This window comes from Triturus cristatus, chromosome 4_1 (genome assembly GCF_964204655.1).
Source record: "Triturus cristatus chromosome 4_1, aTriCri1.1, whole genome shotgun sequence".
Classification (NCBI taxonomy): Eukaryota; Metazoa; Chordata; class Amphibia; order Caudata; family Salamandridae; genus Triturus; species Triturus cristatus.
In genome coordinates this window covers 1096681994-1096706509 of record NC_140585.1, presented here as the reverse complement: position 1 = coordinate 1096706509, position 24516 = coordinate 1096681994, and the positions used below count along the sequence as shown (strand labels likewise).

The following is a 24516-nucleotide window of genomic DNA, read 5'->3' as shown; positions in this document are numbered from 1 at the left end:
ATTACAGGCTCTTAGAACATGTAGTGCACTATACTAGGGACTTATAAGTAAATTAAATATGCTCATTTGGAATGAGTCAATATTACCATGTTTAGAGGTGAGAGCACATGCACTTTAGCACTGGTTAGCAGTGGTACAGTACTCAGAGTCCTTAGGCCAGCAAAAACAAGGTCAGAAAAATTGGAGGAGGAAGGTAAAAAGTTGGGGAAAGACCACCCTAAGGCTGACAGGAATAACACTTTTCTCAATATATATGGTATATTACTAAACTAGGGGCTCCAGGACAATTGGTGAGATGAAAACCCCTACAGAAATTCCTACAGTTGCAGATAATCTGTTCTGTTTGTGAATGTGCATTTGCTATTGAATGTTATGTCTGAGGTTGAGAATTGCATTGCATCAGTGATACACAATGTAATTCAGAAACTCAGTCATAACACTCAATAGCAAATAAACATTTAAAAACATAACAGATTATTAGCAACTGTAGGAATCTCGGTATTCAACTAAAACCCGTAAACCAGTGGTACCTAATACAGTATTAGGTACCAGTGGTTTATGGGTTTTAGGTGAATACATTCTGATTTATTTTACTGTAGTGTCACTATTGTGTTTGTTGACATCCACATGTCAAAATTTTAAACAATGTTAAAGTCCTCTTGGCTAATTTAATGAGCCTGCGGTACCATCTACAAACCTTTTCCTGGGCATGATTAAAGGGTAGGGGTGGGGTTTGAGGGGTTGAGCTCCCCTCGTAAATCACAGTAAAAAGCAATGAACCTGAACCCTTTATTCTTTGCGCATTACAGAAAATGCTGTTGAAAAATTAAACTGCAGTTGCTTATGTTCAACAATTGATGGTGTCTAGGGTGCCAAACTATTGTGCTGACTAGCACCTTAAACAATAAAGAAATTCAAAGAGCTTTGGAAAAAGAATGCAATATGAGGGATCCTAACTTGATCTCAAAATGTGCATAACTCCTCAGGTAGAGGAGCTGTGGTAACACACTGAAACGAGGGCCCACAAAAATCTCAAGAAGAACAACTGCTGATCCATGACTTCAGTGGCCCAAACTGTTTCTGGCAAACAGTGAAACATATGCCAGTCTTACTCTAGGTGTATGAGGCAAAATGTGATTTGCTTTGTACACATCCCACTTGGTGCATTCTTAGAGCGTTTGATTGGTGGTACATCCTCAGATCAATAAAGGATGCAGCTTGTAGTGAGTGTAGTGAGTTTAACCGAAGGTGGACACAAGGGAGGATAATATGCTTAACACATAGTGTCTCCTGGAAAGTGGGTCTGAATAAATTGTTATTGTCCTTAGGTAAATTGATTGGAAGTATACAAGGGTTATACTGTAAAAAAAATAATTGACAATTGACTAGGTCATTGTTTACATGTCGCTCAAAATTTATACCATGTAATAAGCAACATTTAATTATTCAATTATTTTTACAAAGTTCTTTTACAGTATAATAAATAATGGACAGTGAAACAAAGGGGACGGACAGGCTGTGATGGTCGCAAAACTAATTGTCACTATTGTCCTCTTAATAATAATTGAGATTGGTTCGAGAAGCCAGAAAGAAAAAAAAATATTTCTGTGTTCTTTGCAATTATGTAGTAGTGCAATTATGTACTGATGCGTGTTTGTTGTCTTTGTGACATTCTCATCATCAATATAACCGCCACCCCAGCGTGCTGACGTCAGTTCTTTTATTTTCACGCCAGAGAGTGCAGATCCATTGAAGAGAGCTATCCCCTTTCATTTTTTGACAGACTTTTTTCGACTTTTTGTCAACTCATTTTGGTGTGTAGGGATGTTTAGCAAGAAGACCTCGGGGTTCAAGCTGTGTGGCCCCTGTCACCATGATATATCAGTCACAGACCCCCACTTAGTGTGTCTTTGGTGCCTGAAGTGCGACCATGAGATGAAGCTGTGCTCCAACTGCCGGGCCATGGCACAGAAGGCTTTGAGGGAGTGGTCCCTAAAGCTGACAGCGACCTGGCGTTCGGCACCACGGATGTCACCCCGGAGATCTCGTTCCTGCTCCCAGTCCCATTCTCGAGTGAGAGGAAGGTCCAAGCACAGGTCTGGAGGCTCAAATTCCTCTTCCTCGAAGTTGTTGCAGTCAGGTAAGAGGCACCACAAGAAGCACAAGAAGTTGAAGCGCGCTTGGACATCGCCCTGTCCGTTGCGCTACTAGAAGAGGGAACCTCAGCGTTTGAGGCCCCGCTTCCCGGAGCGGGTACCTGGTTCGGCTCTGCATTTCCCTTCCTTTCCCTGGTCGGGAGCGACCCCTGCCCAGATGACAAGTTTTATGACACCATGTGTGCCATATTTGGGTGGCCTGATCCTACCGGCGAGCCGTCAGGCCTCGTAGGTTCTGATGAAGGAGAACCTGTGGGTTCCATGCCTCTGGCCCTGGTATATGACTTCCTACAGGACCTGTCCATGGGTCTAGACTTGCGCCAGTCATACCCCCAAAGTGACATTCCTTGTCACCGTGTCCAACGGCGAGGTCCTCGTTGTCACCAGCTCCCACCGGCGACGCCTCCCCAATCGTCATTCCGGATGACACTGAGCGGGTGTGGCGTCCTCTGACCACAAACTGGCGCCGTACGGCTCCATGCCATACAACCTGCCCTATTATGAAGGGTTAGGAATGTATAATGAGGATTGGGAGGGTCAGCAGGATCCCTTGGAAATCCCGCAACTTCAAGACCTGCATTGGTATGAGGAAATAGGGGATGCCAGCAGCCTGGATACCTCTCGAAATTCTGACATGCTGTCTCCCCCTAAACTGACTACGGCGGAGAGGGCTTAATTTCTATGGTGGTGCGTAAGGCTGTGAAGGTGTTGGACCTGCTGCTTCCTACGGTGGCAGTCAAGACCAACGTCTTGACAAAGTTCCTGCAGCCTGGTGTCTCTGCCTCGGAACCTGTGCTGCCCTTCAAGGAGGTCTTGTTGGATGTTCTTCTGGGCACCTGGTCCAAGCCAAGCACAGGAACGGAACGATTGCGCCCCCGCCATCACCCTGCACCAGGCAACCCAGCTTTCCTCATCGCTCACCCCACCCCACAAACCTTGGTGGTCGAAGCTTTCACTTCCCATGGCGCGTTCTCTTTTGCACCCCCATTTAGGGAATCCTAAGGGCTGGAAAGCTTCAGGAAGAATATCTTCTCTTCAAACAGCCTAGCATTGCTGCCAGTCAACACTGCATGCCTTTTGGCCCATTATTCCCATTCAATATGGGATATGGTTGCACAGGTGCTACTCAGAGTCTCGGAGGAGGACCGGATTCTCCCAAGCAATTTCAGATGGGAGAAATGCAGTGAAGTTTGCCATCCGCGGTGGCTTTGACATGACAGACTCGCTAGGCAGACCGATTTCCTAGACAGTGGCCATACAACGGCCCACCTGGCGTCAGAGACAAAGCAGATGCAGCGCTTGAATGTTTTAAAGACTCACAGGTTACGGCCAAGTCCTTAGCCCTCACCACAGCTTCCCTGCCTGTGTCTGCTTTTCACTCCTTTCATGGCTATGGAAGAGGCTTCCAACCGTGCCAACCATGTGCCAGAGGGCACTGCAAGTTCAGCAACCTCTGCGGGGCCTCGGCCGGGGATTCACCCTGACCCAGATGATTGGGTGGCCTTAGGTCGAGCCAAGCCACAATCCCCTCCTCCACCGCAAAACCTACCTAGTCCAATCCCTCGGAATCCTACACGTCCGGTTGTTGGCAGTATATGCCATCACCTCCACAACTGCCGGGACATGTGGGTGTTGCAAATAGCCTGAAGGGGCTCCTCCCTCCCCTTTGAGACTACTCCACCATCCTGTCCCAGGCTTACGATCAGCTGGCGGAGGATCACCTTGCCCTCCACAGTACTTTCTGTGCTGCTACAATGGAGCAGGACAATCCTCCCCCACTGCACACAGAAAAATCAGGAAAAGAGGACCCTCCCCCAGGCCACCAGGGACAATTTGGCTCTCACAAAGGACTACCTGATGTACAGTCTGCAGACATTCTGAGACTTAACCCATTTGCAAAAAGGGCTAGAGGAGATTACGTATAACATCAGCCTAAAAGAATGTGGTGCTGCACACAGATATCGGCAAGTTGGAGAGAGAGTCCTAGAAATAGAAAATCACCTGGGGCACCTAGAGAAAGTCACAGGTCACAGCCCTGAAGACACGGTTTGTGGTCACTATACTAAAATTCGAAGATTTAGAAATAGGAGGAGGCGTAACAATATGCACATCAGAATCATGACCAGAGGATCAGAACAAAGCAACTTTGAATTGTTCATCCAAGGGATATTCTCCTCAGTGTTTGGAGAAGTCTACAAGGAGCCTCATATAGAAAGAACTCACAGAGTAGGACCTTAGGAAATTTGAGACATAGGTAAGCCATGAGACGTTTTACTTAAATTAAGCAGCTACAAAGCCAATGAAAGGATCCTAGCAGATGGACAGCGTGTCATCTTAGGGCTACTGGTGTTCTGTCTACCAAGATATTCTTCTGGTGACTCTCATGTGGAAACAATTCTACAGAGTAACTGAGAAACTATGGTTGGAGACGATAAGATATTGATGGACCTATGCTTTTGACATAGTCTTTGATTATAACAATGTCACTTACTACTTTACAACCTTGGATGCATCATCTCATTTGCTTGGCATTTCACTAGAAACTGCACAAAAAAGATGCAAATCTGTGAGGATACTGGAGGACTTGAGCATCCCCTCCCAACCTGGTCAAAACGAAAAGCACAAAGACAAAGAGAAGAAAACTGCAAACCAGGCTAAACATAGACAAATATTAATATATGTAAAGGAGATCTATTAATATGTCTCTCTCTTTCTAAATTACAGGGGGTTGAATTAGTATGTTTAATACCAAAGTCAATATTGAATTGGTAGCATGGATGGACAGCTATCTCATCCACACTGCGATGAAGTGCCCCAACTTGATTGAATATTTGTAGGACCCTCTTAGATGAGTCTTAACGCTTCACACTACACAGCACATTACACTGCTTTTATAGTTTTAATTCTATGCGTATGCATATTTATCAATGTTAGTTGTTTGAAGGAAATAGGGGGGAAAGGGAAGCCTCCTGATATCTACCTTGGAAAACAATGCAGAAGTCCCCTAAGGTATTTTATTGGCTGTCAAAGTATAGCACGGACCGCAAATGCTTTGAGGTGCCTGGTACAAGCCATTTCTGAGTTTATGCTTGACCTAGCTTTGTGTATCAGCTATACTAAATCACAAATCATGGCATGTGGCCACAAGCATGATTTGTTGCAGACTCTGCAGGTTAAGGAAAATTATTTTGAGAGTGTTTTTACATTTTCATACCTTGCCCTATAATTTGTTGCTAATGGTTCTTGGGCAGAGAATATGAGTTTTAGAAACACTATATTCAAACAAGTTTTTTGTTCACTTTTTTTAAACAAATCTTTTAATTACATTTTATATGGCAATACAGTACAAATTGACAGTGCAGCATAATTACAGGGCCACGGAGTGGCCTTATGTCATTCAAGCAGAACATGAGGTATACACAAAAGGGACATCAATTGTGCATTGGCCTAAGTAGAATTGGAAAATAAGCAATCTCATTGCTCACAGATGCTCAAGGGTTCCACACAACTACTCCTCCATCCCTCGAAAATGAACACCATGGGGTATTTGTTATGTTATGTTATGTTAGCAATGATTTATAACACGCGCAGCTACTCGGAAGAGTGTCCCGGTGCAAGATCTTGAGAAAACAGAACAGGGTACAAAAATGATAGCAAAGAAGAAAACCAGCTTAATTGAATAGGAAGGTTTTGAGTTTTGTCCTAAACTGAGTGGAATTTTGAAGTCTACGCAGCTCAGGTGGAAGAGAGTTCCAAGACTTCACAGCCAAATAAGCCAAGGAGCTTCCCCCCTTTCTTTTCAGATGAATTCTGGGGGTGGAAACCAGGTGTGTGTTTGAGGAGCGCAAGAGTCTGCCCGGGATATAAAATGAGAAACGGTTCCTCAGATAGACCGGGACATACTCGTAAAGCGCAGCATGGGCCGTAACCAGAGCCTTGAACATGACCCTAGCTTTAACGGGCAGCCAATGCAAGTTGTGCAGATGCTGCTTAACACTAGTGTGTTTAGGTAAGTCCAACAGCAGCCGAGCAGCGGCATTCTGCACTACCTGCAATTTATCCATAAGGTAGCCAGGGAGTCCAACATACAATGCATTAGCATAATCGAGGCGGGAGGTAACCAAAGCCTGCACGATCGTTTCTTTAGCAGAAAGAGGCAGCAGGGGCAAAAATGTTCTGAGAAGCTTCAGGATACCAAAGCAGGTGCCTGTCAGTTTGCTAATCTGGGTACCAAAACTGAGTTTTTTGTCAAACCAGATTGCAAGGTTTTTTACTGGGAGGCCCGAAGGAGAGGGCCGAGGGGCATCATCAGGCCAGAAATTGTGCCAAAACAAAGCGGGGAACTCCCCAAAGAACAGAATCTCTGTTTTGTCTTTGTTACATTTCAGCTGTGCAGACGTGAACCAATTGAACACAGCAGACAAGCAGGCTCTGACATGAGTGGTTGCGGTCTCATGCATCTTCCAGGTGAATAAGAGCTGAGTATTGTCAGCATAAGCAACCACTTTTGCACCAAGTTCCTCAGCCAGCTGGATTAGAGGGGTCATATAAATATTGAACAACAAAGGGCTCAATATAGATCCCTGCGGGACCCCTGTCTGGAGGGCTTGGGTAGTTGACGCAAAAGGGGGAATCCATACTTGTTGGGTTCTTCCATCAAGAAAGGATTCTAACCACTCCCATGCGGCACCAATGATACCTAACCTCTGCAATCGGGCCAGGAGAAGTGCGTGGGGGACAGTATCAAAAGCGGCAGATAGGTCCAACATGACCAAAACTGCCCTGCCCCCAGCATCTAAAGTCTCCCGGATGGCCCTTGCCTTGGTGAGTAGGCAAGGGCGTAAGTCGGTCAATAAAAAGGACTGGACGGATTACCGGTCGTGCATGCCGTTCCAGTATTGTGCAGTGGTCCTTATTATTGACCGACTTATGCCCGTGCCTACTCACCAAGACAATCACAGTGGCACATGAATATTGCGAAGAAAGGATTTCATTTTATGTTGCATTCGTGTTATGTGTGTTTTGTCTTTTTGTCTTTCTTTTTCCTTACAGGGTTTTTATCAGTGGGTCCGTAAGTATACAGACACCACCCAAATTGCAACACACCTTAGTGAGTGTGTTGAAATTTCACCTTACATGTGGCGTAATTTTGCCACATTCACTCCTCTCACACGGTCCTGAAGGAAGCCCTTCGTTTTTTTTAAAGGGGCTGAAACATGTAGACTTTCTAAAGTGACAACAAGGATCATTTTTCTCTAAAGTTGTCTTTTGTTTTTAACCTTACCCTGGGCCGCTAACAATAAACCATTTGGCAAGGATTCCCAGAGGTAATTTTAACTTGCTCCACTTCCCTCACATATTGCACAACACCAGCTCCCCTGTCATCAGGAGTCGTAGCACAACCAGGTGGTATTCGGCTACCCGGTTGATACCCCAATAATGAAGCATGCCACTAACTAGGTTGGTGGGTGAGGGGTCTTTTAAAAAACCTAATGTTTTTCAGGCACTTCTGTAAATCTTCTTACAGGAAAGTCGGCCACTTCCACGCCTTTCTCCACCCTCATAAACAGGTCCGTCCACTCTGTTTGTTTATAGCATATGTTTGGGGATAGGCACATACCCCCACACTATCCTCGCTCTCTCCTTTGTTTAACTATTGGTTCAGGGGAGCCTGTCTGTCCGGCTGCTACCTGCCAGCTGCCGGGACAGATAGAGGACGAGAATGAGGACGGAGGACGGAGGAGAGGCTGTTAACGGTAAATCTGTTTTTTATTTAATTCCTCTCAAACAAAATTCCCCACCGCCCCACCACCCCTGCCCGGTAGCAGTTGTTGCTGGTGTTACAGGTCAAAGAGAATCACTTTTGTAGATTTCTTTAGTCCCTTCCTCTTTCAACTCCCCATTAAATAGATCATGAAGAGGTGGCCTTACCATTAAGTTGGACCCTCTTTCGTTGCTGCTATCAATTTGGAATAACCAGAGGGCTTCTTTTACTCATAACATCATTAACAGCTGTGTATGCTGTGCCCAGGCCTGGTTATCTCTTGACTTTCTTATGTTAAACTAAATTTTAATATTTGGGCAAATCCATTTTATTTGATAATCCTTTATCCATATGCAAGGCTGATAAAAAATATTGTGAAACGTTTGTTCATGGATAAACGCTGTGCTAAAAGGAATTGTTTAGAATTAAGAAAATCACTTGTTTGGAATTACTCCGTTTTGAAAACCATTCCTGGCCCAGAACTCCATTTAATGTATGTGACAGTAACTGGTAAAGAATCTCATTATAAATTCAGAGACAGTTCTATTTTTATATGTTGTGCTTTCCACATGGTCACTATGGAGATTTAGCTAATAAGAAATGTGCTTCTGATAATCTTTCCTCCCAAATATTGTTGCATAATATATCAGTCTTTTAGAGTTCGTTGTTTATTACCTCTTTTCAAAATTAATAATTTTAACCAGTGTAGGGTTACCCTCAAATTTCTACAATTGGAACCAAGTACTGATGTTTGTTTTAGAGTGAGTAGTTTTCTCAAGGCAGCTGTCTTTTACTGTAAAAATCTTGATTTTTAAGTTGTAATATATCTGTATTGCCATTTTTAATTGATATGTATGATTTTATATTCTGTATGTTTATCTTTTATTATTGTCAATGACATTCAAATAAAGAGATTGACTGATTGACTGTCATAGTAAGGAATTATCAAAGAATCTAGTTCATAACCCTCATATATTAGATCAACAGTATTAATTGACATTATAAAATTAAAATAGTAAAAGTGAGAAGAGGCTCACCTTAATGTAGAAGATGACTTAAGAATGCCTTACCCACAGATGATTTTCTCAAAAGAGTCTGTATTCAGACAGTATTACTTTGTAAATCAGATTCTACTCTTCAGTAGTGCCGCTCTGCAGATGTTTGACAGCTGGAGCTGGATGTCTTCAGTTGCTTAAAGATCAATATTGACTCTCCCACTCTACTATGGGCATCCACAGAAATGCAGCGAAGTCATCCTCACTGAAAAAAAAAGAATCTCACAATGGATTGCAGCTGCTGTTGTGTTCCGTCACTTCAAGAATGGCTGTCCTCTACAATCTACTGTGTTGGTTCATTCCATATGGGGAGTAGCCTCCACAGCAGTACTTTATGCTGGAGTTCCTCTATCAGACATCGAAAGATGGGGGCAACATGAAAGAGTAGCTCCTCCTTCCCAATCAGAAAGCTTCTTTTAACCATCTCCTTTCATACTGATGGTTTGGAACGCTGAAGATGGTGGGGCCTGGGGTATTGGAGTTCACGGCACTCTCAAATCATTGGTTGAAGTTTGGATCATTTCTTATGAGACGATTGAGCCAATGAAGTGTGAATGTTTTGTGCAACTTTCTAATGCAATCTCTTAATGCTGCTATTGAAGGATAACAGTAGAACTTTCATCTCTAAGACTTGGAGAGTGTCAGGTATGTGAACCTATAAAAAGTAACAATGCTAGAGAAATGGAGTTACAGGCAAGGGACTTGCTGCTTCCTGCAGTTTCAAGCATATTTGAAGTATATTTGTCAGAGGACCAATCATAATGTCATCAAAGCATTCCAGATCAAATGACTATTCACTTGCAAACTGTACATTGCAAGGATCTATCGGGATGATACTTGCAATGACTGCGAAGACTTTATACATGCTGTGCCAAAATGTAATTGCACATTGACCACAAAAGGTATCAGTATCTTTCAGTGCATAATTCATCACATTTTGTGAATTTTGTCAAGTTTAGATATCCAGACAAATATTCTACATCCTTTACAAAGAACAACATCCACTTACTTTTAGTAACATTATGCTTATGCTCTTTCTGTGTGTTTTATTCAAAGGGGTCGTTTTAGAATAGTGCTACTGATCAATTCTCCTTTTAGGCACTACACTGCTTCAAAAATGGGGTCAACTTAAAATGCTTTACCCCAGAGTTGGAACTTTCAAAGATTCACATGCTTGAAACATTCCCCGTCGTCGAGACTACAATCTCGACGACAGCGAATATTCAAGCATGTGAAATTATGAAAGTTTCCAATACTAGAGAACTACAGTTACAGGTAAGTAACTTATTTTCCTGTCTTGTACTGTGTTACTTTATATTAACAATCTGATATACCAGTATTTATGTATGATTTGTTTTCTTCTTTACTGAAAAGTTGTGAATTATGAAAGAAACTATTGTACTTATTTACCTCATTTGCCTTATTTTCAGACATGATTTCATTGGTGAATTCACAACAAGTTATCGTGAGTTGTCAAGGGGTCAGTCACAGTTTAATATTTATGAGGTGAGCAATTACATTTTCTTTCAGTATCATTTCCGGATCCTAAACTGGCAGAACTTTTAATCAAGTTAGGTTTTATAGTAATAGAGGAATAGCCAACTTTGCAATATTCAGATATTATGGAATCCAGGATACATAGTAAAGCAATAATAAAAGACACTGGTGTATTGTTGAGAAGTGAAATTCTTGTACAGCACCTGCCAACTTTCAAAATAGGTTGTTTGTTATTGGGAAATTCATGCAAGATAATGATAGGTGCAGGTCACCGATGGGTATATAGTTGGCCACTCAACATGTCTTGTGTCTCCGAGCATTTCTACATTTTTCGCTCGAAAGCTTTAGTCTCTTTTCTAGAAGAGAAGTAATTATTTGCATCTCAAAGATATAGATTAAATACTGTAACTGAGAGGCTGTGACCAGTCTGTCAGTAGCGGCTAAGGACTTTGGGAGAACTTGTCTTTCCTCAGAGTTGCAAATTGCACATGCGACCATTGTCAGTTGTTTTACTTGAATACTGGGTGTGTTTATTCAATGGGTAAATTCACTTTTAACCTTGTAAGGTGATAAAATCTAGTGGAATGTTCACTCTTTGGGAGGAGAACTCACTGATCAAACTGTCACAAGAAAAGATTTAATTGAAATTTCTCTTCTACTAGACGAGTGTGTCCAGGTGTTCTCACCTACTTTGTTCTCGAATTTTGGGTTTGTAGTCCCATGTGAAAGCAGAGACACTTGTGTGACAGTGAGAAACCCCTTGGTGACACACTGCACTCCACTGTTGTCATCACGCATTATACCATCGCTTATATTAACTATGGTAGCATGCCAATTTCTCTCTCATTGGAACTGTTTCGCTTTATGTTCATTTAGAATCTGTTGTGACATATATGTTGGACTGTATGGGATGGTAATGATGTTGATGTGCATCCGGGACATTTCGGCTAGGTGTGCTTGTTCTGCATTTGCCAATCCCACCAGTGAAATGATCATATTGGAGTGGTCCTATTTGCAGCACACAAGTTTTATTGTGTCATGTCTGAACCCGTTCTTTGTTCATGGCACGGTAAGCAGCATACTTGTATCTACATATCTCATCTACATGAGACTTGGCTAACATACCTTGTGCTGTTATCATGTGTTATTCAATATGATTGCCCCTGGTGTGTTTTATCATCAGTTAACAAAAAAGACGATTATTTTATGACTTTAACCACGTTATCCTATTGAGTTCAGGTATTTGTCAATGCAAGCTGAAATTGTGCTGCTCCCTTAAGTTTGGCTACTGATAGGCATCTGTGAATCTCCTACAAGCGGACCTCTATTTGCCAATCAAGGAAGAGCATTGCTATTACGTGAGGTTTATAATTGAAGATCAGCAATAATTATTCGTAAAAACTAAAAGTCTAGCCTATAATCTGGGCTTCAACCATAAATTCTTCATGAAACTTCTCCCGGTAGTGGTCTTCTACCTAAGTCTTCAAGAGATCTCTCTTTAGTCTTCATTTGTATGATTGTTTGGACAGGGCTCAATCGACTGCTATTTATGAATGGAATATCTGCCCTCTATGCAACACTCTCAACAGTCTGGGATTTTTTTTCCTACAGAAGAACACTAACTTTATCTCATCTCTATTATTTTATTTTATACAAGAAGTGATAGTCTTCTTTATAGGTCTAACCTACCCACCTCTAACATGGACTGCACCCATAAACAGGCAGTGTGGCATTTTTTTCTTTGTCCTGTGACTTCATTATGGTGTTTACAGAGACACATGGGAATGAAGACTTCCACCATTCCTGTTGTCCCCTTAGCTCAGATTTGGATGCTTATTCTGCAGCACAATCTTTCAGAAAATGTAATTCAGTTTAATTACCTAATACATTTTGGAGTTTCTTCATTAGTTTATCCTATAGCCCTACCTGGGAAACAGGGCTTCTTCTCTTGTCCTGGCTCCTAATGTTACTCTGACCGTAGATGCCTTTGAGTATCACCAAGGCTCCCACAGTGTGGCTCTTTGAGCTATACATGTCTGGCCTCATCTTGCCAGATAAGTGCCTATCAACCACAAAGAGATCATATTATTTTTTCAGGTTGTGGAATGTTGCCCTCCTCTCCTATGGGTTGTAAATTCTACAAATTCTCACTGGCAGTAATCCAATGATTACCTTAAACAATGAGGATGCAACTTGAGTTTGCTCTCTATACAGTCAATATATGGGGCATGTTTCTGGACAATAACGGTTTCCCAATGGTGGTCCCTCTGCAGGAAAAGAGAAATGTAGAGGCAAACTTACTTGGCACGAGTGAGAGGTCAACAATAATGAAAGTTCAATGTTGATGTTCTTAAATATATCCACTAGACATGGGGCTCTCCAAGGATTAATGTTTTTGCTTTAAAGAGCCACATTCATAGTCAGAGTTTGCATCACTGGGGTAAAAGGTTCTTAGGCGATGGCCTCCTACTGGATTGACTGTGATTTTCACACTTGTCCCGTCTAGTTCATCTCATTCTTCGGAAGTTGAAGAAATCTTGTAATGCCATTCTAATTCTGATACCGTTTTTTTGCCTCACAAAATGTTAGGAGAGAAATGTTCCCGGCATATTCTATGGGTGTGAAATTCTGCCCTAAATAACCCCATGCCATATGAAACTGATTTCCTGATTTGTTACTGGCCATTTGACTCACTAATCTAGCATGTTCATCAAGGGCTAAGTCTGTTCGCGGTACTGCTAAGGTCCATAACCTGTTCTATGACCTTGAATGGCACACTATCTGTGCGCTCTTTTGTCAACATGGATCTGCTTGCCATGCCCTGGGTTGTTGAAATGAAGTGGTGGTAGCAACCTCATATTTTTGTAAATTAATAGTCCTGAAAAGACCATCCTAAACAGACCTTTTTTCTGTCGGAGAGGAGTGCCGCCCAATGGCCCCTCTCTTGTAAAGTTCTGCTTCCATGTAACACCCTTTGCCTTAGCATTCCATGTGCTTGTTGCATGAGTGTATGCATGGTGAATGTACAACTTGCATTTGGTAGCTTGATTCCGTATAAGATGTGAAAATGATTTCTGGAACAGTGGTATCCATTTTGGATTGACTTGGGTTTCGCATGACACAGAAAAGTGGATGTTTAATGCATCGCATTCCTGTGACTGCAGACTCAGGCACTGACGTGAGGGAGGATTGAGACAGGGCCAATGCTAGAAATTCTATGAGGACCTTTTAGCAAGGAATGACTAATTATATTCTCTTGGACATTGCCATTTTGAGGATGGTAGGAGAGAGGGGGGGGGTCAAACAGCAGATTCTGTTGTTATGGGTGGAAACGTTTCTAGGTAGAGGCTGCTCATTTGTCTGCCCCTAATTCCTACTTCAAGAAGGCTGATGACATCCAGGTGCAGAGACTTCACAATGGAATATGCCCATGTTTTGGGTACTTCTGTTTGGAGCCAGCATCATCATGTGCTGTGAGAGCCATCACATTGCCCAAACTGGGGTGGCATAGTGAGCAAAAGTGCAATGGTTTAAACTCAGATCTATTGACTGCTGGTGAGTAGTTAAAAAGTTTCGGAAGTCCATTCATCATCTTGTTTTTTTTCTAAATTCACCATAGATATTTGCAGGCGATAAGGGGTGGCTAGAGCAAGAGAAAGCACCACAATGTATAGTACTTGACTAAGAGACTGAAGGTGAGATTGTATAGCCTATAGTTGCGCCCCCACCTAATTGTGTAGGAATCTTGTTTTGATGTGATTTAAAATACTATATTTTATTAAAGATAAACACGAGTGGATAGTTATTGATTGTGTCTGTAGTTTGTTTAAATTCTTAGTCTCTGTCCGCTACACAACCTTGCTGAGAAGCTTTTGACTGCTTGCTCTCACTACCCTACAATCAAGTGTGGAAGGGGTGCACTGGGCCTAGTTTGTAGAACCATACAGAACAGAACCATGGCAAATAACACCAGCCACCACAGGTGTGGCACAGAAGCACATCTGCCTTAAGACACCTGAATGGGATGTGGCACCCAGTATGGTTAACAGAACAACCCCTCCTCTCTTCTCTTTCTTCATCGGGTCCCAGGCCTACTCTTATACTAGGGAGTAATGATCCTCTATGACCCCCTTTACCTTTATTGAGCTAGAGATTCTGATACTTGAGAAAATAACTTGTATGTATTTGAGTTTATGAGAAGAAAACATAGCCATCATGTGTGCAGCTAGGAACAATTCTGGCAGGATGCAATACAGAAAACAGTGGTTAGGATTTTAGCACTGGGCCCTTGATTAGTCTTTAAATCCCCTGAAAGCATTATTTGAAGTATTGCCTTTCCTTCATCATGTTTTCTCTTCTGGTATCAAAGTGAAATCCTTTGAGCATTAACATTCAGCTTTTCCTGCTTACTTAAATAGCCATTTGAAGTATTTTTCATCATAATGAATGAGTTTGTAAGATGCAATATTTATGATCTTTTCCATCCTCATCCTGCTCTTACATATCATGTTCCTCATTGGAAATTAAACCTACCTCTAGATTTTGACCTTTAAGCACTTTCTTCTGATGATCCCCCAGCTGTCTTCCTCGCAGAAAGGTAGTCCTTGGGAAAGCTTCTTCTTTCATGCTAAAGGTATTAAAAGAATTTCAATAGAATCAAAGAATTGTCTGCTCATTATTTAAATCTAGACCCCTTGCTTCTCTGGCTAAAGAGATTATACACAATGTAGTTTCCGCAAAGGCTTTACATTGTGACATGGAGGGTACAAGACCCTTCATCTGTCCGAACATCTATTTGTCAATTATAGAGGCCTTCATCAGAGCAGTAAGTAGCTAAAACCACTATCAGCAGGTAGAAAATGTCTTGCATTTCCAAATCCTGTCAGAGGGAATAAAGCTCTGCTGGGACTACATAATAATTAAGCCTGCACAAACACATCAGTGGTGGAATTACAAAGGCATACCCCATCACAGGCATTTGTAGGGTAAAAATATAGTCTACTCTGTGATTCAAGGACATCCTGATCCTTAAATTTCCTCCTTGACTACAACCCACTCACCTATAAGCTATGACATTATATTGTTTCCTACAGCCTGCATGTTGACAAAAATACGTAGGAACCAGTTATTGTCATTGGCGAATCATATTTAAGAGGGAGAGGTCGAAAATGTGGAGGTGCCCATTGATGCAAGACCCCAAATTATATTAAATTGGTAGTGTTCTCACCCACTTTTACCTGTGCTGCAAGGTTTCTAAACCATTTTGTGCCCAACTCTTATCTTTTGCTTCCCTCTACCCATCTCTGCTGCTTTTGTCCTCCTTCTCTCTGCTCCATTTCATGTGCTCTCAACACTAATTAGCAAAATGGAATATTTATCCTGGGAATTTGGACTGTTTGAGATTGACATATCCAGCATTATAACTTCCTTTGATAAACTAAGATTTGCTCAGAAAAAAACCCCAACTTTATAAATACACTATCTCGGATATTTTGTGTTCCACCCCACAAAAGACAAATTCTCCCATCCACATAGAACTGTCCCTTTTCCAACATTGGTAAAAGAAAATCCTTTCTGTGATTATCATTCATAGGCTACTCAGACCATTATAACACTGATGAACTTTGATGGCCAAATTATTCCTGTTCTAATTTTCCCCCCACATAATTATCTTTCAGACAGACGGGAAACCTGAGCTTTTCATTGAGAGCCTAGTAGATTCTCCCATCTTGAACAGACGTATGTCGCCACTTTACAGTGCACATAATTGCAGGCATGCAGTAAAACATCAGATTGATGTTGCAAACTAAATTGCTGCTATAGATTTGGAGCTTCTGATATTGACTGAAACTTAACTTAACGAACATTTCCAGCACATCATGGACTTACTTATCCCACCAGAAGACTCCAATATCAAATTTTGTGGCTTGAAAAAAATGATAAAGGAGATAAAATCATAGTGATATTTAAAATGTTCTTCACTGCAGACTTGTGGTATTCATTTACTTCCCCCCTTTCAATACCTGATTTAAATCTACAACAACAAAGCCCATCAAAACCAATATTTTTCTATCACTCGCCAGGGGATGGTAACTCCTTAATTGAACAATGCATGAATCATATCACCTTTGAGCTTATTTTATCCAATGACAACTTTTTTGTGGGGAACTTCAAAAAGTTCTGGAGCAATCCGGATGATCCATCATTCTCGCTTTTCTTATCTTTTATATATGAAAAAATCTTGATTCAACATTGCTGTATTTGCAAACAAACCTGATTTGACATCCTTGATCTTATTATTGATAATAGCTACTGTGCACTAGCTGATAATCTTGGCAATCTTAACTTAGTTTACTGATCAGTTAAATCTCAAATTTCCTTATACATGTCCTTTTCTAACTCTATATTATTTGGCAACTGACAAGACACACAACTTGTTTTATGATACTAGGACTTAAAATCTTAGTAACCCTGCCTCATGTATTTTGCCCTCCGAATGATCATGATGCAGATATTTTAACTAACAACTACAACAAAATCATTTCTGGAACTATAAATGACGTGACCCCATTGAAGGCGGAAATAATTAATCAAAAGACGTCTTTTCCTTATAGTACTCTTAGAAATTTAATGAAGTAAAGGCACGTCTTAGAATGATGGAGCATGCATTATCACTTTTGGGAGTGAATCTAGAACATATTTGCTCTTTCTGAATACCATTCATAAACATATATTCAAACTAAATCAACCGAACTAAATAGACTTGTATAAAATCCCAAATTGGTTGGTTGAAAAACATTATCTAAATAAACAGTTTGAAACAGTTAAATCAGTCACTGATCTCCACTCGTACTGTTAAAGATTAAAAAAAGAAATGCAAAGTATTTGCCACTTTCTGTGACACCAAAGTTAAAAAAATATTAAGGTGTCTCTACAATTTGCTTCCAACATTCCCCATCCCAACTTGCTTAGAAGATCAACTATTAACTTATTTTATAGGTATCCCAGACTGACCTTCTTAATATTACCTCCAGACTCAAAACCTTTGATAATTTTGCAGATATGATCTGGCTATTTTAACTAATGAACTTCTAATACATTTTGTACCACACTGTTCCACGTTAATCAATCTCTCCATCTGCCAAAGGGTGTTTCCAGACTGCCTTAAAGTTAGACAAGTCTGTCTTCTCTTAAATAAGCATGTTCCTCAGATTGGAGGGAACCACATATTGTCAGACCAGTATCTGGTCCCCCTTTCTCATTAATGTCCTTGATAGCTGTGTTCAGCATCCATGCTAGTAACCATATTGGAAATGCCAGTCTGGTTTCCTTGCCTGATCTGCCACCGATTAGCCAGCTTGTAAATCATTGAATAATACCTCCTCATCCTGAATAATAGTGATTGTCTTTCACTTCACCTCAGTTGATCGATGGCTTTTGATACAGCCAACCATCAGATTCCGATTCAAAATTTAAGGACCACACGGGCCTTGAAGAAAACACAAATTCTGAACATCTTTGAATCCAACATCATAAATTAATTGCAGCAGATCAAGGTATCCTGCTTAATCTCTAACCCTATTTCCATTTAAGAAGGTGTCAACCAAGGATCCCTTTTACACACACTCTACAGTCTTCATTTTATACCTCTGGGAGATGCTAAATAAATATTCCAGCATCTGACATCACCAGTACGCGGATGACACTCAAGTCTATTTGAAGGTCTCTTATCCTGCTGATACCTGATTTCTGGCTAAGAGTGTAGACAAGAACCAATCATAGATCATTTTAGGTTCAGTCTGAATTAAACTGAGTTCCAAAGCATTTCATGGCAACTGTCCTCTACACTGGTTCAAAACTGGTTTGAGGCTGTAAACATGAATGAATGTAACTGCATCCTTCTCAAACTCATGAATCATTTGCTTAAAAAAAACAATCATCATATCAACTATTCCAAGGGATTAAACCTTTTTTTATTAGAAGTGGATCTGCCATGCCAAAATAATCAACACCCATATCACTCTCTTAAAGATGCTCTCAATGTAGCTACTTGATTAATCTCTGGAAAAAGAACAGTTGATGGACAGAATGTTGAACAATGTCAAACATTCACCCCAGTACAGAGATATGGGTCTAAATCCATTGTTTTTTTGCTCCCCATGCCATTCCAGTTTAAACCCAGCCATATGCAAATCAGACTTGACCATGTTCCCCATGGGAACAGTCCAGCCCGAACTGCCAGGCAAGGTTCTCCCTGGACTTGAAAACAAGCATCCTAGGACCGGTTTGGGGGTTTCACCCCTCATCAGCCAGGCTAGCTTGACTCCAGTGGCATGGACAGCATGAGACCCATGTCTGGGCATTCCCGTCCCACTCGGTGTGACAAATAAAAAAGAAGAATTAATGGACAGAATGTTGAACAATTTCAAACATTCACCCCAGTACAGAGATCTGGGCCTAAATCCATTGTTTATTGCCCCCCATGCCATTGCAGTTTAAACCCAGCCATATGCAAATCAGACTTGACCCTGTTCTCCATGGAAACAACTCAGCCTGAACTGCCAGGCAAGGCTCTCCCTGGACTGGAAAACAAGCATCCTAGGACCAGTTTCAGAGTTTAACCCCTAATCAGCCAGGCTAGCTTGACTCTAGTGGCATGGAGAGCAGAGGACACACGTCTGGGCATACCCATCGCACTCAGGGTGACAAATGCAAAAAGAACAACCGGATCTCTTTAACTGGGGGTGAATGTTTTGATTTGTTCTGCATTCCGTCCATCATTTGTGTGCCTTTTGCTTTCTCGCCCTAAGTGCGCTGGGTATGCCCAGACGTGGGTCCCGGGCGCAATGTGCGACTGCATTCCAGCTAGCCTGGCTGATGAGGGGTGAAACTTTGAAACTGGTCCTAGGATGCTGGTTTCCGGTCCAGGGAGGACCTGGCTTGGCAGTTCGGGCTAGACTGTTCCCATGAGGAGCAGGGTCAAGACTGATTCGCATATGACGGGTCTAAACTGGAGTGGCATGGTGAGCAAAAGAAAGATGGATTTAACCCAGATCTCTTGACAGGGGGGTGAATGTTTTGATTTGTTCTAAATTCCATCCATCATTTGTGTGCCTTTAGCTTTCTCACCCTAATTGCACCAGGTATCCCCAGACATGGGACCCTGGCTCACTGTACCACTGGATTCAACCAAGCCTCGCTGATGAGGGGTGAAACCCTGAAACTGATCCTAGGATTCTTGGTTCTTCATGTTGGACTGTTCGCATGAGGAACAGGATCAAGACTGATTTGCAAATGGCTGGGTCTAAACTGGCTTGGCATGGTGAGCAAAAGAACGATGGATTTAACCCAGATTTCTTGACTGGTGGTGAATGTTTTGATTTGTTCTGCATTCCGTCCATCATTTCTGTGCCTTTTGATTAATCTCTGGGACAGACCTCCTTTATTCTGTTTATCACTAAGCGCTGGCTGTCTTTGTAACATGAAGTTATAAATTTCCTTTTACCTGACAAAGATATTTAAGTTCTCAGGAACACCTTATCAGCTTTGCAGGTTTGAGTCTCTCTTCCTTGACATCCAGTGCTTAAACAACAGTGGCTATTTCTGTGCACCTAACGTTTTGAACTCGGATGATCTATCATCTAAACTTTTCCATACTTTCCTTCTTTCAAAAAGATCTGAAGCAACTGCTTCTCAACTGTAAATTTGTTTCCTATTCTCTCTAGATTACTGAGCCTGGTGTATTTTATGTTTAGATACCACCCTTGGTGGGGGGACTGCTTTTCTTCTGCAGAGATCAGGATTTCTTTTGGAAGGATCATGTTTGTACCTCCATGTTGTGTTTTTATATGTTTTGTCCTTTTTATGTTTTCATGCCGAATATATGTTCATTTGCTTTATGTTGAATATATATGTGATGTGCTAGTGCTGAATAATCTCTTTCTTGACTAAATCGATTTGCACCTCTGTGTTAATATTTCTCGTCTATGTATGCCCTCTGCTCTTTATCGATTCAGATTTTGCATATATTATTTATATACTCTGAAGTCAAACTATCGCTCCATGCCACTAATTATGTAATGCGTTCAGATACTTTTGAGCCTTGTGCATGACAATGTGAAAAGGGAGACGCTAGCCTAATGGCAGGATACTGCGTTTCTGTTCCGTGCCGTTGCTATTTACTCAGAGACAAGAGGGCGCTCCGATCGCCACTGTAGTATCACTTGATAGTAATTAAAATAGATGTTCTTAGTGTTGCATCAGTTTAATTCATGCTATCTGTATTGCTATCAATTTTGTAGAATTTACACCGCAAGATAGACGTGATTGCTTTGTATAGGGATATGCCAGTGAACCACAGTGTATTCAAACACGTGCACGAAGGGCTAAATCGTAGACCAAAAGTTATTCCTGTAATAGTGCACTGCTCCTCATCTATACTAATATGTTAATATTGCAATAACTGTCTCTGCACATTGAACGGTTTCTGTGCAAACAAATTTTCTTGTGATTGCCGGCCAAATAAAGTACTTTGACCTTTCTGTTATTCGGCGCTGTAAATTAATTATCTTAATTTGTTTTCACTAGGTTATTAATCCAAAGAAAAAAGCAAAAAAGAAAAAGTACATTAATTCTGGGACAGTAAGTGAGATATGTTTACGGTGAAAATATATCTAAATGCTCAATGCAGAATAATAGCTTCTTAAAAGTGGTGTGTGATATATTCGTGTTGTTTTTAAACCACATACTTTATAGAAACCTCTTTTTAAGCAATCATTGGCAAAGCCAGTCGATCTTGCCTCTAGAAAGTGAGTTCTGACCTGATTGATGGCTTTGCCAGTGCTTGCACTTTCGCTGATCTTGCATTTGCTTTTGGGTTTATGCAACAAAAAAAAATGGGGAAAAAAGACAACATGGCTGCCCATCGCAACATTAGCATGTGTTGGGGCGTACGCATGCATGCTTCCTAGTGTGTATGTGTGATGAATGCACACGAATATTCATACATAGACGCCAACTTGATTCTTAGATATCTGCCTTATGCTTACATGCATCCCCATTCATGGATGCATGTGCATCGTGACGCATGCACATGAATATGTCATCACTATGCTCAGTAGTCTATTTTTTCTTTATTGCTATAAAATGGCTGACAACAATTTCGGAATGGTGAACTAAAAATAAAACACAAAGTGTAAAGCATTTAAAGGTGACACGAGCATCTCTTTAGCACTTTGAAGATGCTATGCCCTCAGGAATTAAAACAAAAGTTAAAGAAATAGCAGCGAGCGTTACGTGAATGTGCGGGGAAGAATTAAAAACAGCAGGTGGGGTAGTAGAAGTGAGGGTTGAATTATCTAATTAGAGTGCATGGGGAGAGGGTCGGGACTCCGCCCGAAAAAGAGAAAGCAATTATGTAATGCCAATGTGTGAGTGGACCACTTTTCAAGTGTCCCAATTTTACAAAATGCTGTGGGATGATACCTACGCTGATTGGTAATCCTGTCAGCCAGTGAATAAAAACGTTGAACCACGTCAGCTAATGTCTAAATGTAGTGAGGTCCTCTATATATCTTTATGTATGTATATGTGTGATGTGTGGTGTTATCTGGCAACGGATCTCCAAAATTGTCACTGTTCCAAAGAATTGGGACATATATCAAAGTACATTAAAGAGTGGCTTGAGAATAAAAACATTTTGTATAAACTGTTATGGACAGAGCCAACAATGTAGATGAGTGTACTGATCTTTCTGTGATAATAGCCACTTTTGGGTCTATTTGGTTTCCATTCATGCATCTGTAGCACTGCTTGAATTTATCTGTGGATTTCTGATGTGGAAGATATTGGATGAAAACGTCTGCATATCTATCTCTCTTGTAAGGTACTAATTCTGCTCTTCCTAAAACGCAGTAATTAAAGTAAGTTCTCCAGCAATATATTTGGGCGTTTCATATATTAGCAAGCTTATATATATGTAAATGTATATATTATGCTGGCAGTGATGGGAACTGTGCAGTAATGGTTAGGTCAGCCTTTCCGTTGAATTGCTACTTTTTGTTTTGCAAATAACGTCGGTGCTGTATAATGATTCTGCTCAAAACTTTCCAAAACAATACTTGTCCGATTTGGGATCGGCATCATAAGTTTTATTTAAGATCCTTCAATCATTGAGCAAATAGAGTGGCATCAAAAAAGTGAAATTTCACAATTTAACTCCCATAGGAAACTGTGAACTGCACTACAGATAAAAGGGCTGAATGGAATTACACCAAACCTGACATTAAATTAGAAGTTCACTTAAGGAAGTTCCTTTGTTTGTTGTTGCAAACCTGTTCAGTAGTTTTCGAGAAATTAGCCCTAGTAAAGTTCTTGTAGATCTAAATTAAGTTGATCTGTCAATCACGATAAGGATATCTGGACTGTTTAAGCAGACATTTTAAAATATACTCACATCCTATTGGATGAAGGAACTTTTTCTCCTATCGTCCATTCTGGTTTGCAGACTCAAAACGGAGACTGTGAACCCCAAGGATCTGATTGGTTTGGCTGTCTGCATGGAGAACAGATTCTGTTACAAAATGTGGAACACAGATCCACATCCTGGAAAAATATTATAATGATGAAATAATGTAGCAGGATGCACACAACTTGATTTCCAAGATTAACTAAATGGACCTCAAAGGAAACAAATACCATGTATGTGGCCATGCCACAGTGTCTGTGGATGCTGTCAAGCAAGGACCTCTCACCCCAAGTACGCATACTGTGGCAGGGGACCGAACATGGATCCACACACCTTCAGAGTCACTGTCCTACCACCAAGGCCACAAACTAAGTGCATGTTATCTGCAGACTACCATTACATTTGGTGACAACATACAATTAAAAAACCTAACTTTTGCCCGCATAAAATTATTAATCTACATGTGTCCTGAGACCACAATACATTTTAAGGAGGTTGTTCATTCTGAACACAACTTGTTCTTGATGCACCAAGTCTGTGGCCTCTCTCACAAGGCTGTGTATCTGGTGCACCTTGATACAAAGGGATGACTTTCTACATAGTCCACGGACTTCCTCTGTGGTCTGTACTTTACATTTTAAAGGTCAGTCTCAGCTTCTCATTGGTTGAGAGCCCAGGTACCCTTCCAGCACAATAAAAAGTGCAGTTTCCATGGCTTCAGGAGACACATTCACCACTTTGTGAAGACCAATAGACCTGATAAGGTGCTGCTGCTACTCAGTACTTCCTTTAGTAGGACAAGGCGAAGTTTTTGGATCATTCACTGCTAGTCGACAGGAGGCGGAATATGAAGTCCAGTGCCGATGACAGACTGGAGAGATGGAGAAGCAGATAAGTGTGTAGTTTTCTTTTACCCAATCGGCCAGGCTGATAAGGACAAATGCACACCGGGTTACCTACAAGTTGTGTCAACAGAATCTTTTCAAGTGGAAAAGATGATAATAGTCCTTTGGCATGTGAACGCATTTTAGAAGGAGAGATCGCATGCTGAAGCAGTGGGTAGTGAAACAATTCAAAGTGTTCCTGGAGAGATCCCTGGCAGGTCGAACACAGAACCTGGTAGTTTTGTTGTTTTTATGAATTTAAACAACATTTTTTATCTGAGCCACACCCTTGTGTGGACAGAGGATATACCTCTCATCTACATTTTCAATGAGAAAGCCTCCAGTAGGATCTGGTTGATGCACACCCATGCATGCTGGGTCACCCATAAGTACTTAAACTGAATGTATATAGGTAGCAGCACATCTCTTCGGAAGTACACAAAGTTATTGCCATGCCAGAGGCCTTTGCTGCATTCTGTACTGATTGCCACAAGACAAAACAAGGTAGCTGCCTGATTTCTGTAACATATTCCATCTGGGGAGAGCTGATTTGTCCAGATCACAAATCACTCACAGCTGCAAATCCAGTTGAATCTGTTACTTAACTAAAATGGAAAAGATCTAATGGTACATGCACCCGGTCGATGCAAGAGCAAACTCACTCCACACTATTTGATGTTTACATAATAAGAAG

General features: G+C 41.2%; 1 protein-coding gene across 3 annotated transcripts in view; it reads left to right on the top strand.

Annotated features, from left to right (window-relative positions):
- CPNE8 (copine 8) overlaps nt 1-24516 on the top strand; it is a 961735-nt gene that overhangs the window by 623914 nt on the left and 313305 nt on the right. For all 3 annotated transcript variants that reach the window (XM_085654090.1, XM_085654092.1, XM_085654091.1), the window contains 2 exons: nt 10406-10481; nt 21060-21113. In XM_085654090.1, coding sequence (XP_085510216.1) covers nt 10406-10481; nt 21060-21113 — 130 coding nt within the window. The remainder of the gene's footprint in view (nt 1-10405; nt 10482-21059; nt 21114-24516) is intronic.